The following is an 18,729-nucleotide window of genomic DNA, read 5'->3' on the forward strand; positions in this document are numbered from 1 at the left end:
CTCCATCATAACCCTGCGAGGGAGATATTATGCGCCCCATTTGACAGAAGGAAGGTGAGTCTTTTCTTCTTCTTCTTCTTCTTCTTTTTTTTTTTTTTACGTGAGGCAATTCTTGGTTGACCTCACAGATTGCAGGGACCTTGTCAGCTTACAACCCTTTATCTTTTTATTTTTATGTATGTATGTATGTATTTATATTTTTATGCCTACAGCACCTGGTCTTCCTAGGTGGTCTCCCATTCAAGTACTAACCAGGCCCAATGCTGCTTAGCTTCAGAGATCAGGCGGGATCAGGCTAGTTCAGGGTGGCATGGCCGTAGATGGAAAATGAGTCTTGAGGTTAAATTCTGTTGTGGAAAATCATTCGCTGAGACAAGCCAGGATCTGATTCAGGTCTAATGCCCAAAGCTCTGAGCTTTCCGTTACAGCACACTGCTTCTGTGTTCTTTGCAGAGTGAGGATTGCCCCATCTGAGTTGTGAGAAGAGGATCTCCAGGAAAGCCTTGGAGGATCAGACCAAATTTTAGTACATTGGAGATCTGCCATGAAGGGCATTCGCCCTTCGTGTCCCTCCCCAGCTTAGACCTCAGAGGTTGTCCATATTTCTGTCTCTCCTCATTTGGTTCATACAAGAGCCGGGGCCTGTTTTTGTTATTTTCATTCCCAGGCTGAACACTTCTTCTTCCGTCTGGGAATGAACCCAAGTTCACCTCCATCATTTTGAAAACACCCATCTTCCACAATCTAGTGCTATAACAAGTTTTGCTGGGAGGAAGCAGTGCCTGCTGACCTCAGTGCGAATTAAAATATATCAGAGCGTCCAAGTTTTAAAGTTGTCAGAGCTTCGTTTCCAAGAGGAGGAACCCTATTTTCACTCATACCCCAGCAAGAGATTAGCAGCTTGAAATCACTTTGACAGTGTCAGTTGCTCTATTGCATACCACAGGGAATTTTAATTCCAGCCTGTGAAATTGTAATTGCTTCTCAAGGAGAAGCGAGGAACCCTGGGTAATGGCCACAGCCAAGCTCAATGTCAGAGTTGCCAGTTGCTGCCACATCAGATATTACTTGCTGTTATTCAAAAATCACTCCAGCTTTCCATATGGGAAGTTGAACTGGGGAGCGAAAGCAAATTAGCAGAAACTGTCAGCTGTTCAGAACAGCACAGACAGCAGTGTGACAGAGGTGGGTGACCTCCCATCAAAAAAGGTAACTTTTTCTCTTTTCTTGGTTAAGATAAAGAGTTTCACAAACAAGTTTCATTACTTTAGGTATGCAGCTAAATGATGTCATTATTAAGCCAAAAATTATCTGGTCCATGGCATGATAAGATTAAAAGCTGCCAATTTCTATTCGTTCCTTCCTGAAAAGGAGGGGAGGGCGAAAAGTGGCCCCAAAGAGTAATTAAAATAATGAAGATAGCAAGTCCATGTCAGGTTGATGTTCACAACGGATTAAAATTGCCTGCTATCAAAGTTAAACTGTCTGAGAAATTGCTTCCTGGCTATGTTTGGAATAAAGAGACTGTGGAGCGACCACATCTGATTACAAAACATCTAGAGACAGAGAGCATTATCTGCAAAGGGAAGGACCTGTTACCTTCCACCCTCTGAAGATGGGGAAGTTCTGACAAGTATTAAGTAGTTCTGAAATTATTTTTTTTTCTACGGAGGGTGAGAAAAGGAAAGTGAGGGGGCTAAATATAATTACTTAGGAAAATAAGGTCTGTGGCATGGCTTTTATTGCCTTAGACATTAGAGAAAACTCAGACTCGGGCGTTTCCTCATTTGATGATTTGTAGGGCACCCCTCCCCAATCCTCAACTCCCGTCTCCCCAGAACTTGACCCCACCTCGCACCTGGCTAAATCCACTCATCTTTCGGCAAGCTGGTTTAAACCCCTTGTTTGTCCCATGGTCTCATGGCACCTGCCCTTGCACCTTTTGATATGCTTAGCATTCTTTGTCTCAGTCTTCGGTGGGATCTTCCTTCCTGTGAAAAGCCCCTGTGAAACTACCTCATCTGCTTGAGATATCCTGCCCATGTGCTGATAATTCCCTGGATTTTCTACCTCAAGTAGCTGTGCTACAATGGTTCTCCCATGCTTCACAAAAGTAGAGAAAGGGTCTATCTTGCTGACTTTTAAAATGCCGATGCCAAGCGCAGTTGTTGGCACAGAGAGAGTACTCACCAAACATATGCCAAGTTTTTTCCTTTCAAAAGTCTTCATCCAGAATCCACGAGGGATTGTTTCTCCCCGTGCCCTCATATTACATTTAGCACCTCCTAAGTCCTGAGCTACATAGCTATGTTCATGGACTCAGTGCATGTGCTGGGCCCCCCCGACCCACCAGCCCACTCACTTGTCTGCCTGTCCAACTCATGCTAATGTACACTGCAGACCCCACAGCCTCTTGCTTGAGAGCAGTAAAACAAATGGGTAAAGTCTGGAACCACATTGCCTGGGTTATAATTTGGCTAATGACCAAATCTTATCAGCTAATGGCCTTTGATAAGTCATTTCTTTATGCCTCAGTTTCCTCATTTAGAATAATAGTTCTTTCTTCAGTGTGATTTTGAGGATTAAATGAGCTAATATGTTTAAAGTGCTTGGGAAAGTACCTGGCTCTAGTTAACGGTAGCTATTATGATGGTGCAGAGGATGACGATGATGTTATATTTATGATATTACTATTACCGGTTATCTGCATCAAAGTTATTTTTTAGTTCTTGTGCCAACTCAACCAACCTCAAACATGATTTCCAAAACCGGATAATTGCAAATTACGATGACTTCAGCTTCCTCCAAAGTAGTCATCCAGGACCCTTCTCCTTATTTCTGCCCTATGCCAGGTCCTGCTGCCATCTCCATTCCTGGATTTCGGCACCGGCTTCCTATTCCTGCTCCAGCAATCAAACAGGCACTCCAACTTCTGGGGCCTAGGTATGCTCTCTCATTGCCTCAGAGGGCGCTTCCTAGCTCCAGCCAACTACTAAGTGCTGATAGAGGATGAGTTAGAATGCTTTATCATTGAAAGCTGTATAGAATGAAAGGTGACATTTATGGTAACCGAACTGTAGAGTGAGATAACCAGCCCCTGAAATACTGCAGAGTTCTGGCTCTTGGAGCTGTAAGTGACTCTCGCGGGTGGTCTGTAACCTGCACTGGGCAGTCTGGAGCGGCTGCAGGGAATCTGGCCCCCTCAAAGGTATTGAACCCAGCGGAGAGCCAATGGGGCCATTAGGTCAATCTTGGAAGGAAAATAGGTCTGCACTGCTCTGGGAGTGGAGAAGGGAGGGATTCCAGATCTGGTGCCTAAAATTGAGAGATATGATCACTATGTTATAAAATATTACACAATCGTAATGAGTATATCAACTCAGGAGTGTAAGAAACATGAATTCCTCTTTGTAACAGCTTTTTCTAACCCCATACCTGTGGAGAGACAAAAGTTGATCTGGGTCAGTTCAGCCCAGCACACACCACTGCCTTTTCTGTGGGGTTGGGACTAAGAACTCAGGCGATGGAGACAGCAGCAGGGGGACACCTCTGGAAATGGGCTGCATGGCACTGTCTTCGCCGTGAGGGGGACCTCAGATGATGCAGTGATTTGTGATACAGTTCCGGATGCAGGTTAAATCCAGAGTTTCACCCCAAAGCATCTCAGCACCAGGGAAAACACTTGGGATCCTTGTTTAGAAATGCTCCAAACTAGGGGGGCTGGCCTTAGACAAGGCACTTAACTCCTCCTAGCCTCGGTTTTGCCATCTATAAAATAAGAGGGTCCAACTCCGTGGTCTCTAATTCTAGGCTAACCTGTAGGCCTTGCCACTGCTGCCTTTTCAAATAAGACCAGGTTCCAGGTGAAATGGAGAGACACACTGATTCCTTTTTATTAAGTGTTGAAGAACAGCAATCTTTCTATGCAACCTACTCAAATCTCAACTCAAATTTCAGATATTACTGCAAGAAAGTTTAAACTCCCTAGCACATCACAGAGAAACAGAGGCTATTTAGGGTTGATTACCAGAATGCAGCTGGTGGTGACTTTCTGGGAATTTACATTTGTAACTTAAGTGTTGGGTTGCCACAGGTTTTGCTTTTTCTATTAATTGGAGTCACTGCAGCTCCTCAGATAGACAGCTTGACTTTGCCACATAGCGTGAGGGAAAGCTGGTGTTAAATTGCTTTCCCCTCCACTTTCCTTTTGATTTGTATGTCTAAAGGCATTAAAAATATTCTTCAACCTGAATGAAGTACAACACTTCTAGCTACTGAATTTTCTTGTAGCTTGTGTAATTCTCATTGCCCAAGGCAAAACTGGTGTGATAAGATTAAATTTTTCAGACTGGCATCTAACCAACTTTTACTTTTTCTAAGATTGCTTTAGAACTTTCAACCTTTCTAACTTCAAAAATCTTGGAGGATGTTCTGTTAAGAGGGAAAAAGAGGGGTCTGAATTGGAGGCTTGAGAATCTTACTCTACATGGATGGGGTTAGAGATCCTAAACGTAGGAAGAATGTGGGAAAAGAAAAACTGTTGGAGAATCAGAGGCGAAAAACATAAAATCGTGAAAAGTGAGAAGTGGTCAAGGCCAACAGCTCTAGAGCAAACCCTCCTTTGGAGGTTTCCAGATTACTCTCTTAAATGAGAAAACTACCCAACCCACCCTGAATGTTTCTTCTTTTAAAAATAGATTTTTAAAAGATCGTTTATGTCCTCTAGATGGGACCAGACTCCATAAGCTCCATCTTCTGGTTTGTTTTCTGTTTGACTTCTGCTTTTACTCTCAAATATGGAAACAAATGAGACGTGATATTGACTATTCACCATTGTTTGCTGGGTGAGAGACTATACTATAATCAGGTTTACTTACTCAGGCTCAAAACATGATGTTGAGACTAAATTACAATCTGCTTTTTCTAGTCTTGTAGACATGACAAGTTTTAACACTTTGATTAGCCAATAATCAGGAATTCTGAGTTGTCCTGTGAAGTTTAGAATTGAGGGTAGTGGATCATGAATTGGTGTCTAGGGCAGCAGAACCCCTTCCTTTATATCTTAAATGATGATACTAAATAAGGTTACAGAAATCATATTGGCTAAAAAAAAATTAGAAACAAAAAACCAGGAGCATCTGTTCTCTAAGATGATGGTCTAAGATAGTTGTCATGGGTTGTTTTTTTTTGTTAAGTACTCAGATCCCTTCAACGAAAATAGAACATATGAACTCTTAACTGAACAGGTGTATTAACAGAATTTGAGATACAGAAGATCAAAACTGGAAAGATGAGTTGCTCATTTTAATCACAGTTGATAAGCAGAGAAGGTAGCAGGTGCTGGAGGGATAGAGGGTTGCTAGGTCCCTAGAAACTACTAATTGTGGAAGTGCCAAAGCAAAGATTGAGGATCAAAGATGCTGAACTCAAAAATAAGAGCCTGACTCTTAGTGAGGCACTTTCTTAATTAAAATAACAACGGGATCCACACATTCTGTTTTAGTTATGTATGACAGCAACAATTGTAAAACAAACCAACTTCCAGTATCAGCAATCCTAGTGTGAAATAGCAATGACAAGAACCACCACCCAGTAGCTAAACTGAGAGGCTTGCTACTAACTCTCCTGGAAATGGACAGACTTAGAATCTTGGAAGGAGATAAAGAACTCAAATCCAAGGGCAGAGATTTAACTCTGCCTAAGCCCTGCTCCATGGTCTCTGAGAAAGTGATTACATTTCATGTTTCTGAAAGTGTCCTCCACATTGTCACTGCTTATCTTTCTGGACAGGAATCTCTTCAGAGCCTGCGAAAGTTAGAAGCCTTTTTAGAAGCTTACAGTGGTTCTTCCTTGACAATTGAAGAAAGTCTAGATTCCTTAGAATGGCATCAAAACCTGTCACAATGTGATCTGAGCTCATTTCTTAGTCTAATTTCCAGTCACTTCCCTACAGATCCTTTACTCTAGATACACTGTTCCTCAAATTCAGCATGTACTTTTTTATACTATAATACCTTTTTCATGTTGGTAAAATATGCATAACATAACATTTGTAATTTTAACCATTTAAAGTATTTAATTTAGTGACATCAAATACATTTAGTGTTGTGCTACCATCATCAGTATCTACCTATAAAATCTTTTCATCATACCCAACAGACACTCTATACGTATTAAAAATAACTCCCATTTTCCTACTTCCTTCAGTTCCTGGTAACCTCTATTCTACTTTCTGTCTTGGTGAATTTGTCTATTCTGGGTACCTCATACAGTGATAGTATATAATATCCTTCTGTGTTTGTTCGACTAAGCTTAATGTTTTCAAAATTCATCTACATTGTAGTATGTATCAAACTTCACTCCTTTTTAAGGATGGGTAATATTACATTGTATGTATGTACTACATTTTGTTTATGCATTCATCCATCAATGAAGATGGGTTGTTTAAACCTTTTTGGCTATTGTGAATAATGCTGCTGTGAGCATGGGATACAGATATCTGTTGGAGTCCCTACTTTCAACTCTTTTGGCTATATAAACAGGAGTGAAATTGCTGTGTCATATGGTAGGTTTAAATTTTGAAGGATTACCAAAATATTTTTCACAGTGGTTGCACCATTTTACATTTCCACTAACAATGTATAAGAGTTCCAACTTCTTTACATCCTCATCAACATTTGTTATTTTTGTTACTTTCTGATTTTTTTTTTTTTGATGAAAGCCATCCTAATAGGTATAAATATCTTATTGTGATTTGATTTGCATTTGACCAATGATGTCGAACATCCTTTCACATGCTTATCGGCCATGTGTGTATCTTTGAAGAAATGTCTATTCAAGTCCTTTAGACATTTTTAATTGGGTTGTTTTCATTTTGGTTGTTGAGTTACAGGAGTTCTGTATATATTCTGGATATTAATCTTTGTTGAAGATGTGAATTGCAGATATTTTCTTCCATTATGTCGGTTGTCTTTTTACTTTCTTAATGTCCTTCGAAGCACAAAAGTTCTTAATTTTAATGAAGTCCTGTTTACTTTCATTTTCCTTTTGTTGCCTGTACTTTTGGTGTCACATGGATGAAACTGTTGCCAAGTCCAATGTCATAAAGATTTTCTCCAATGTTTTCTTCTAAGAGATTTATAATCTTTTATCTTAAGTTTATCTAGGTCTTTTATCCCTTTTGAGTTCATTTTCATGTGTGGTATAAGGGTCTGACTTTATTTTTTTTTGTATGAGGATATCCAGTTTTCCCAACACCATTTGTTGAAAAGGCTGATTTTCTCTATTAAATAATATTGACATCCTTAAAAAAAATAAAATGACCATCTATGTGAGAATTTATTTCTAGAATCTCTATTCTTTTCTGTTGGTCTTTATGTTTGTTCTTCTGCCAGTACCATATTGTTTTAATGACCACAGCCTTACTTTAAGTTTTGAAGTATTTGTGAGTCTTTCAACTTTATTCTTCTTTTTCAAGATTGTTTTGGCTATTTGGGGCTTTATATAATTCTGTATGAATTTGACGGTTTTCCCATTTTGGTTTTGATAAGGATTGTTTTGAATCTGAAGCTTGCTTTGGGCAGTATTGACATTTTAACAATGTTAAGTCTTTCTATCCATGAACATGAGATATCTTTTCATTTATTTAGATATTTACATTTATTTTCAGCAATGTTTTAAGTTTTCAGCATATGAGTCTGTCATTCCCTCAGTATTCTTTAAGATGCTATTGTAAATAAAATTGCCTTCTGAAAAAAAATTTTTTTTTGGATTGTTCATTGTTGGTACATAGAAATGCAACTGATTTTTGTGTGTTGATCTTATCATCTACAACTTTGCTGAATTTGTTTATTAACTCTAGTGGCTTTCTTCTGCATTCTTTGGGATCCTCTCTATATTGGATCATGTCATCTGCAAATATAGTTTTACTTCTTCCTTTCCAATTTGGATGCCATTTCTTTCTTTTTCTTGGCTAATAGCTTTCACTAGAACTTCCAATATAGTGTTGAAGAGCAACAGTAAAAGCAGGCACCCTTGCTTTGTTCCTGACCTAAGGGAACAAGCTTTCAGCCTTTTACCACAGAATATAGTGTTAGCTGTAGGTTTTTCATAAATATGCTTTATCACATTGAGAAACTTCCCCTCTATTCCTAGTTTTCGAAGAGGTTTTTGTCACAAAGGGTGTTGGATTTTGTTAAATGTCTTGGCCGAGTCAATAGAGATGATCACATTTCTCCCCCTTTGTCCTATTAATGTGTTATATTATATTGATTTTATGTAAAACAACCACTCCTATATTCCTGGGATAAATCCCACTTGGTCATGGTAAGTAATTCCTTTAATATACTGTTGAAGTCAATTTGCTAATATTTTGTTGAATATTTTTTCATCTATATTCATGTAAGATATTGGTTTGCAATTTTCTTATCTTTTGATATCTTTGTCAGGCTCTGATATCAGGATAATGCTGGCCTCATAGAATGAGTTAGAAAATGTTCCTTCCTCTTCCATTTTTTGAGAGTTTGAGAAGGATTCTTAATAATTATTCTTTAAATGTTTTGTAAAATTCACCTGTGAAGCCATCTGGTCCAGGACTTTTCTTTGTTCATGTTGTTCAGGGAAAAGTCTAGTGTTTAAGAGAAGAAAGTCTTGCTGCCAGGCATTTTCTTAAGAAGGCCAGGACAGAAAAAAGAATTTTCCTAAGGATCCTACACCTAGTTCAGTCTCATGCTTCACTCACCAGATACGTTTAAATTACTTTGGATAATTTTAGAACAAATCACACCTTCAAGATTAGAGATTATCACACATATTTCTCCGACAAGGGCAAAGATTCACAAGATAGCACTAGGAATAACTTCCAGGATTGTCATCAGAGTCATTCCAAAGTGACGCTTTGAGGGAGATAACACTCCTTTACGAGTAGGCTGTACTTTGTGATTAGATTCATTACTTATACATACATTATGTGGATGATTGATATGCTTTGATTCACAAAGGTTAGGCCCGAGTATAATGAGTCATAAGTGAACAACATGCTTTATATCTACAGTATTTGAAAATCTTTGGGTCTGTTTAAAAACCACATGTGTTTTATTCCACTTTATGGACATTGAAGTAAAAGCAGAAGTTAAAAGCTTGGACCTTGGAATCAGACAATCTGGGATAACATCTATAATTATTAGGATTAATAAGGTATATTAAAAGCAGATGAGAAAAACTCAAAATTTAAAATTCCTAGTTCTTTAGGCTTTTCTGAACTCCAACTTTTACCTTGCCTTGATCTAAGATTTTTTGCATGTGTGCGTGTGCGTGTGTGTGTGTGTGTGTGTGTGTGTGTATTTTTTTTTCTGGTAACTTGCCTCATCAGTACACATAAGTGTATTCAGATGCCCATAAACTAGGAAGTCCATAAGCGACCAAATGAAACTTCCAACTGCTACACAGTTGGGATATTTTGGCTACAGAGCTCTAGGAATCAGTACTGGTAGGAAATAATTGACAGAAAACTAATGAAGAATAATAGTGTCTGCACTTCCCTTTACCCCCAAGGCAGGATGGGGAGGCATAACTTCTAGGCCTCCCTATTAATGTTTGCTCTTTCATCTTTGGCCATGGAAAAACCTCCTTCTTGATCTAAGATTGGCCACCCAAATCTGTGCTCCATGCCATTCATTCATTAATTTGATCTCATCAAATACAGCTGCAATCCATTTTCTTTGCATTTTTCTTTCTTTGCTGCATTTGTTAGAATTAGACTATAGTCTTGAGGCAGGAATCTTTTTATTCCATATATAATTCTTTTGACTGGTCACGTGTTAATATCTGAATTTGAAATACCTAACTTTATAAAATTGGTTTCTATGTTTAAATGGCTAAATAAGTATCAAAAGGGAAGGATGTGAGCAAAGGACATAGTATTTGATATACGGTGAGCTAATTTTGTCTTTCTATGACCTTACAATGGAATTATGCTAGTATTTTACAGGTAAGGCTCGAAAAGAGAAGTTGGCCTGGCTGGAATTTAGACCAAACTTTTACAGATGTCAAAAATCTGCTCTTTCCCCATCTGCCTCAAAATTGTATTGGAAACAACTGAGATCTGAATCTGGTTGATTCAGATCCTTAACTTCTTTACAGTTTCTTAACTCAAATTTTATGGTTTGAACACCATAAAATTCAAGCTCAATGGTGATGCAAGTGTAAATTTGCCAAACATGTGCTGCTGATAAATTAATTTTAAAATAAGGGGAAAATATTTTGAGAAGTGATTAGGACCCCATATTAAATATGACATGAATTCTCTAAATTAGGTTGTACCACAGAGCATAAGTTCTAAGCTTTCTTAATTCATGGCACCTCTAAGCCAAAAGAAACAGCTAACCATTCTGTTTACTAAGTAGGTAGGCCCTAGCAACTTAATAAATATGTATGTCCTCACATCTTGTAAAAACTGTTTGAAGAAGTAATACATGTAAATTGAAAGAAAAATATTTCTATTTCATTCTAAAATTACTACAGTTATTTATTAATGGAAAGCATGCATCTGTTGGGCACTGCACAACTGTCAAAAGTTGGAATAAAATCACCTTCATTTCTTGTTCCATGTCAATTTTCGGTTGATACTTGAAGAAAGCGCTGAAAATCCAGTCTTTCAAAAATTGGGTGTCATCACAAAAACATTGTGAATTCTAATGTTGAAATTGTAAACTAGTTTGAGCTCATAGCAGTTTGCATGAATCTAACAGATATTGCTGTTTCTCTCAAAAATTTAAAATATCGCATAGTGCTCCTGTAAAGTCACCGAAACACCCTGGGGTGTGTCAGGGTTCAGACAAGACTTTTTTTTTTTTTTAATTTTATTTTTTTAATGGTGACATTGGTTAACAAAATCCAGTGTTTCAGCTGTACACTTTAACAGTAAGGCATATATATTTACACCATGTGTTCACCTTCCATAGTTAGATTTCTGTCACCACATATTTGACCTCCTTTACTCCCTTTACCTCTCCCTTCTCACCTCCCCCCTACCCCCTGGTAACCACTAGTCTAGTCCATGTCCATAAGTCTCTGTTTGTTTGTCCTGTTCCTTTGTTGCTTTTAGGTTTATATCCCACATATAAGTGATATCATGTGATTTTCAACTTTTTCTGTCTGGCTTATTGCACTTGGCATGATTATCTCGAGGTCTGTCCCTGTCAGACAAGTCTTAAGAATATCTTCCCCCCCATTTCCCTTTTCTTCTCTTCTGAAGCTTTCTTTCCTTACCTTCTTTTTCTCCAAACTTTCATTTTTTTTTCTAGTCTGTTTCATAATGATAAAAGCTCTTGAAGTTTCATTTTAACTTATATTCTCTCCTCATGACATGATATACACTGAAATTTCCACCTGAATTAAAGTCAGTAGAAATGCATGTTTTGACTGGGCAATATATAGAAACCTGATGATTATAGACACATTTTCCTAGCAGTGAAGCAAAGTTTTTTTTCAAAGAATTCTTTATGTTCTCCTATTGAGTATCTTGTACTTGATCAAGCAGGGGACATGAGAGAGAGAGAGAGAGAGAGAGAGAGAGAGAGAGAGAGAGAGAGAGAGAGAGAGAGAGAGAGAGAAACAGATGGGTAGGGGGAAAAGAAAAGGAAAGGAGGGAGGGGAGAAGAAGAGAAGGAAGGGAGGGAAGAAGAGAAGAGGGAAAAAAGAAAGAAGAAGGGACAAAATAAAGAAAATCTTGATTATCTTTTTAATATAAAAAGTGCATCAAGTATATGCACATTCTTGGAGCAGGACAACGTGGAGGGAAAGACTGGGCTCTCCCAGAGCCCAGGTATCTACATGGTCAATCCTAGATACACATCTGTAGTCACAGGTCACGTTTAGGTGGAAGACAAGGGACAAGGGAGCAAGAAGAGCATACAGCATGCGGGCACAGGCTTTGGAGCCAGGCTGTGTTCAAGTCCTCCCTCTACGACTTAGTAGCTCTATGTCCTGTGCAAGTTGCTTAATCTTGTGAGTTTTAGATTTTTTTTTTTTATAGTAAAATGAGAGTAATCATAATATCAATCCCAAAGGTTCCCCCAAGCCCAGGACTGATTAACACTTATAAAGTGCACGGCATGATATGTGGCACATTCGAGGGATAGAAAGTTAATGGTTATCAATATTATTATTAAAATAGGGCTGACCCATGGGCAGGAGACAGTAGATAAGGTCTGCCAAAGCATGTTAAGGGTACAGAGAGGAGAAATAGTGAGGAGAATGGCAGAGTTCATGTCAACAAATGATGGCATCCAGCACGCTCATATACTGCTGCTGGGAATGTTAACTGGGACAACCACTTCAGGAAGTACTTTGGCAGTATTTACTAAAGCTGAGCATGTGCAAATGCCCCAACTCAGCAATTTGACTTCTAGATATATGTTAAGCACGTAAATGCTTATATATGTGTATCAGAACACATTTATAGTAGCATTATTCATAATAGCTAAAAAATTGGAAATGACTCTAGAATAGCTACAATGTGGTATATTCATACAACATAATTCTATTCAGCAATGAAAGTGAATGTACTGCTATACAACCACCTGGATGTGACTCACAAGTAATGTTCAGCAAAGGCAGACGTGAAATAGCTCATGCTATGTGATGCCATTTATCTAAGTTCCTCAACAGGCAAACGATCTACAGTGTTAGAAATAAGGATAGTAGTTACCTTTTGGGGGGTAGAATTAATGTCTGGGAAGGTACTTGGGGAGTCTACTGGGACTGATTACAATGTGCGTCATGTTTTGAAAACCCATCTGCTGTCTCCCTATGATTTAAGTACATTTTCATCTGTATGTTTTACTCTAATAGTTTACCTTAAGAAAAAAATTGACCAATGAACTGAAAAAAAAAAAATCTTGCTATAGATTGAATGTGTGTGCTCCACCCCCAAATTCATATGCGAAAACCAATCCCCAATATAATGGTGGGAGGTAGGGCCTTTGGAAGGTGAGTAGGTCATGAGGGTGAAGCCTTCATGAACAGGAGTAGTGCCTTTATAAGCTGATACCTAGAGAGCTCCCTTGCCCCTTTCATCATGTGAAGATGGAGCCAGAAGGTGGCTACCTATGAATCGGGAGATGGGCCCTCACGAGATAGCAAATCTGCCAGCACCTTGATCTTGGACTTCCCAGCCTCCAGAACTGTGGTTGTTTAAGCCACCCAGCCTATGATATTCTGTTATTGCAGCCTGAACAGACTAAGACAGATCTCTTCATAAGTTCCCTTTTTAGCAGAGAGGATCACATTGAAAAAAAAAAAAAAGGATTTTGGTACTAAGGGAAAACATGAAAATATAATACAAAGCACAACAGTTATGTTTACAAAGTGCAGACAAATTGTCCTAGCAAGGGTGACTCTGTATGAATCAGGATAGACCAAGGTTATGCTCTAACAACTCCCAAATCTCAGGTGCTTAACACGACAAAGCTCCTTTTGGTTTGACCCATATCTTACACATGCCGGCAGGGGGCTCTGCTCCTCGCACTCACTCGGGGCCCCAGGCTGAGGGCGGCTTCACCCTGGAATGCGCATCCAGTTACTGCAGCAGTGAGAAGAACGCATGGCAGACTGCACATGGGCTTCGAACATGTCTGTCCCAGAGAAAGACATGATTCTTCCACTCTCATTGCACTGGCCAAAGCAGGTCACATGGTGAGGACTAATGCCAAGATGTGCAGTTGCACTTTGGACAGGAAGGAGAGGAGCTGGAGAGGTGACAGCCCTACCAACGACCACACTTGTCCTTATGTCTCCCAGACTCAGTTGCATTCAGAGTCCTGTCCACAAGAGAACAGTGTCGTTGACACCCACCACACCCTTCTCTCCTCCCTCCAACAGGTGGTCATGGAGAAAAGCAAGCTGGATTTCCAAACCACTGCCCCTGTCCTCACCAACTGGCACCAATACTGTGACTGATATATGTACGATGTGCTCCCTGATGCAGGGCAGTGGCTAATTAACCTTCTGGAACAAAGAACAGAGTTGAGCTGTAGTCTAAATGGGGGTAAATAACTGCTGGGACAGAATAGGGAGAATCCTGTATAGTTGAAATAATCCTTCAAAACCCCTATCATGTCCAGTGAGGGAGCGGTGGGGCTGTTGGGACAGCTGGGTGTCTCTTACAGCAAGAAAAAATGTAGGAAAGAGAACAGTGGTGTGAAAAACACACAGCTAGAGAGGAGGGAAAAATTAGATGAGGGGGTGAGAGGAAAGGAATGAGATTTGGGAAACAGAAAAAGCCTTTTTGTCTGCAGTTAGAGATATAGAGTTTTTCTTATGTCCTCCATAGTGTGACTCTAGGCTTTGAGTGGTATTTTCACTTCTGCTAGGTTTTTTAAAATATGTACCACGCAAGAAACCACTTTGTTTATTAACAAAGAAATGACTGTATATATCTCAAGAAAGGAAGTGCCTGGAAGCTCCTAGACTCTGCCAGTGCTTCTCCCTCTTCCTGCTGAGCATTCAGGGTGACCCAGAGTGGATGTTTCAGTGCAGGACTCCTGAGGGGGTACAGGCAGATCCCTTTGCTTTTTAGATATGACTTCCTTTTATATAAGTTATGGGAGAAATGTACTAACACTAAAATTTTGGTTTCTCTTAAACTCACCGATGACATGATTAAATTTTAACTTGGATTCCTTAGAAAACACAGAAAAGGCTGAAACATTTTGAGATAAAAGGAAGGGCTGAACAGGGGTATGGGTATAAAGATGAAAAATGTCCTATGGTAACCATAGGGCACCTCATTGCCCTGTGTGGATACAAACCAAATAACTTCTTTGAATTCTGACAGTCATACAATTTGCTTATTACAATTCCTTTTATTGTGAAAGAAGTCACTCCATGTAGTAAAGGTCAACGATGTCAAGCAGAAATAAACATTGGATGTCATTGATCAAAAATGTCAGAAAAGGGGCACAGCGTGTTTTAGATAAATCCAGTCTTTGAAAGTTTATGGGCACTAAAGTAGGTGATTACTCATACGTCCTTTTACTGACAGACTCTGCCTGTGCATTCCAAAAGAATTCAAAGGTCTAAAAATAGGTTTTGATATAAACTTTTCAGGAACACATCTGCTGCACAAAATAAGATGTTTGTAGCATTGGATCTCCAAACAAAGCATGAAGAGGAAGATGCATTCAGTAATGTTTATTAAAAATTGAAAATTCTTCCCACATAAGGGAAAGGTGACCAGACCCACTGTATGATTAGGTTCTGACTGGAAGATTAGAGATTTAAAGAAGATGCAGCCACTTGCATTTTTTTTTGCTAAAAATAAACCAAAAGGAGCTTAATTTAAAAGAGATGCTATGACAGCTGTTATTAGTTTTTAGGTCAAATAACCAATGAGCCCAACCCCATGTGGGACAGGATGAGCCTCATTAAAGAGTGTGGCTGAAGACGAGGCAGTGAGACCAGCATAAATTACTGCCCTTTGAGAACTGATGTGGTCACTTTCCTGTTCATCGAATATTTTAATTAGGAATTTATTCTTCTTTACAGATGCTTCATTTAGTTGCATTTTAATTATAGATCTTGACAAAAAAAGCAAAAAGAAGAGCAAACAGAGCCAGGCCCACAGACATCTTCAGTGCGCAGTCTTGATGTAGCCTTTGCAATTGGAGCACCATTCTGGAACTTGCTGAATCTCGCTGAGTTGCAGCGGAGCTGTGGGATACTGAGCTCAGGTGATTCCCAAGCCTATTTCTGAATTCCTATAAAGAGAGAAACATAGAGGGGAAAAAAATTTTGAAATGCAAAGAATACCCTATTGTGGTATCAATTAAGTAATGAGTCTCTAGAAGGAACTTTTTTTATTGAGATGTAACTGACATATACCATTGTATTAGTTTCAGGTGTACAACATAATCATTCGATGTTTTATATATACTGTGAAATGATCGCCACCATAAATCCAGTTAACATCCATCACCACATATAGTTACAAATTTATTTTTCTTGTGGTGAGAAATTTAAGATTTATCCTCTTAGCAACTTTCGCATATACATAGTATTATTAACTATAGTTACCATGCTATACATTAGATCCTTAGCACTTATTTTTTTAACTGGAAGTCTGTTCTTTTTTGACCCCCTTCACCCATTTTGCCCATCCCTCAACTCTCCATCTCTGGCAACCACCAATCTGTTCTCTGCATGTATGAGCTCAGTATTTTTGTCGTTCTCCTTTGTTTTTTTAGATTCCACGTATAAGTGAGTTCATACAGTATTTGTCTTTGTTAGATTTATTTCCCTTAGCGTAATGCCCTCAAGGTCCACCCATGTCATCATAAATAATAAGAATTCCTTGTTTTTGATGGCTGAGTAACACTGTATTTTGCACAGACACACACATCTTTATCCATGCTTCCATCAATGGACACTTAGGTTGCTTCCATGTCTTGGCTGTTATAAATAATGCGATGAAGAGGGGGATGCATATATCTTTTCAAGTTAGTGTTTTCGTATCCTTTGGATAAGTGCCCAGAAATGGACTAGCTTCATAATATAGTATGCTGTTTTGAATTTTTTGAGGAACCACCATACTGTTTTTTATAGTGGCTGCACTAATTTACATTTCCACCAACAGTGCACAAGGATTTCCTTTTCACAATATCCTTGACAAGACTTATTATATCTTATCTTATTGATAATAGTCATTCTAACAGGTGTAGGTAATCGCTCATTGTGGTATTGATTTTCATTTCCCTGATGATGAGTGATGTTGAACATCTTTGCATATACCTGTTAGCCATTTGTCTGTCTTCTTTGGAAGAATGTTCAGATTCTCTCATTTTTGAATTATTATTATTATTATTATTATTTGCTATTGAGTTGAGTTCTTTATAAATTTTTGATATTAACCCCTTATCAGATATCAGGTACATAATTTGCAAATATTTTCTCCCATTCAGAAAAGGTTGCTTTTTCATTTTGTTGATTGTTTCCTTTTCAGGTAGAAGCTTGTTAGTTTAATGTAATAGGGAGCTATCATTTATTTACTCCTTCAGCAGAGGCACATTCAAATACCCGCCATAGGCCAGGTGGCCCCAGTTGGGTATAAGTCACAGTCCCTTTCCTTGAAGGGTCAGACCAAGTTCATAATTTTCCAGATTATACAGTAACTAATGGGAGAGACAGTGTTCATGGAGGATCAAGGCAGAATTCAAGAAGGGTAGAACTTACAGTCAAGTGGAGTCATACCACAAATGTGTCCAGCTTTTCAAGATACAAGCATATGAACTCAGTGGGAAAAAAATGACAGAGAAAAAACCATGGAAGCCATTTTATTCAGTGAACATATCCCTTAGGAAAGAGATTTCCACCTGGGCCACTGTTGTACGAAGTCTGCCCCAATCCTCAGGGGAGCCGGAAGGGGTCTGGGTGGGTAGCTAGAGGTATCCACTTCCCACATGCAGTCCCTCCATTTACCCTGGCGTGTCATGCAATTACTATTATTTTCTCTGTGGAAAAGGTTGGAAAACCCGTCTTGAAGGGAGCATAAGAAGCTAGGAGACATGACTACATTACTTTTTGGTAGTCTCTGTTCCCCAACGCTTTTTTGTGGGTGTGTGCCGAAGAGGAGGGAAACCTGGCCACTCTCAGGGTGGTTCTGGTGTTTCAAAGTGTAATTTTGATTCCATTATTTAAGATTTCCACCTTATGTACAGGCTTTAAAATCAGTGCCTGCCCAGTTGGAACCTGAATAACACGCCGAGAGCCAGGGGTGGGTGTGGGAAGGGAAACACTGCATGGAAGTTAACGTGGCGGGAGGTGGGAGGATGGGGGCAACGCAGAGGCCGCACATCACAGGGCGTGTCCACGGAAGCACAAAATGTCTCTGAACAGCCATTTCACTTATCTTATTCTCCCCTTTCAAGCTTTCTAGCAACCTCCTGGTGACACCTTTGGCCTCTGTGTCACAAGTGGGGAGGTGCAGCTCACCGTGCACAGAAGCATTGGAACTGCACTTCAGGGAGGTAGCTCTGGCAGGAATGTGGAGCGTGGGTTGAGGGGAGCGAAGAGAACAGGGCAGAGAATCCAGTGGTGAGTTGTGGCAATAGAAGAGGCAGGAGACGATGATGGCAAAATCATGGAAAGGGAACAACAGATCTTCGATGTACAATCAACAGGATTTGAGTTTAGACACGTGGCTGATAAGAGGTACGAAGAATAGGAATGGGGAAATAAAGATGACTTTTACAGCCCAATTTTCACCCGCTAATCTTTACATGTGATAAATGTGGAAAAATTCTTGCTTTGACCGTAGGAGACTAATTGCAAAATTAATAAAGCTGTTAACCACCAAGGGTAAGTCTCTCAGCCTGATGGCAGCCAAATTATTATTATTTCTGTGCTCCTCAGGTACTTGGGCCTCAGGACGCCCTGCTGGTGCCCCTGCCCTGTGAGCTCTCAGCCAGGAGGCCCGCAGCTGGACAGACAGAGCTGGCTTCCCTGAGGCAGGGGGCCAGGGTGGGGCCCCAGTCTTGGGAGACTGCTGTCTTACGAGACTTTCTGCATGATATTTTAGAACTGGGACTATGTTGACAAGCTTTCATTTCAATTGATTAAAAATAACCTTGAGGTCTCATGGCCAGTACTCATATGGATACAGCAGCCTTGGGAAAGAATGCGGTCCTTCAGCTAAAATGACAGAGGCCGTGTGAGCTCCTCAAAAGCAACGAG

At 39.5% G+C, this 18,729-nt stretch overlaps 1 protein-coding gene and 1 pseudogene across 3 annotated transcripts in view; both read right to left on the reverse strand.

The window, feature by feature from the left end:
- The window catches only part of CDKAL1 (CDK5 regulatory subunit associated protein 1 like 1), a 626,461-nt gene that overhangs the window by 46,898 nt on the left and 560,834 nt on the right, over nt 1-18,729 (reverse strand). Inside the window, exon 16 of one of the 3 annotated variants that reach the window (XM_036229005.1) lies at nt 14,845-15,758. The exons of 1 other annotated variant lie outside the window; for it this stretch is intronic. In XM_036229005.1, coding sequence (XP_036084898.1) covers nt 15,567-15,758 — 192 coding nt within the window. In that variant the 3' untranslated portion in view covers nt 14,845-15,566. Of the gene's footprint in view, nt 1-14,844; nt 15,759-18,729 lie in introns of those variants that run through there. One more of the 3 variants, XM_036229004.1, reaches the window with a different exon arrangement.
- On the reverse strand, nt 204-322 carry LOC118606800 (annotated as a pseudogene).

This window comes from Rousettus aegyptiacus, unplaced genomic scaffold (assembly GCF_014176215.1).
Source record: "Rousettus aegyptiacus isolate mRouAeg1 unplaced genomic scaffold, mRouAeg1.p scaffold_m13_p_1, whole genome shotgun sequence".
NCBI classification, from domain to species: domain Eukaryota; kingdom Metazoa; phylum Chordata; class Mammalia; order Chiroptera; family Pteropodidae; genus Rousettus; species Rousettus aegyptiacus.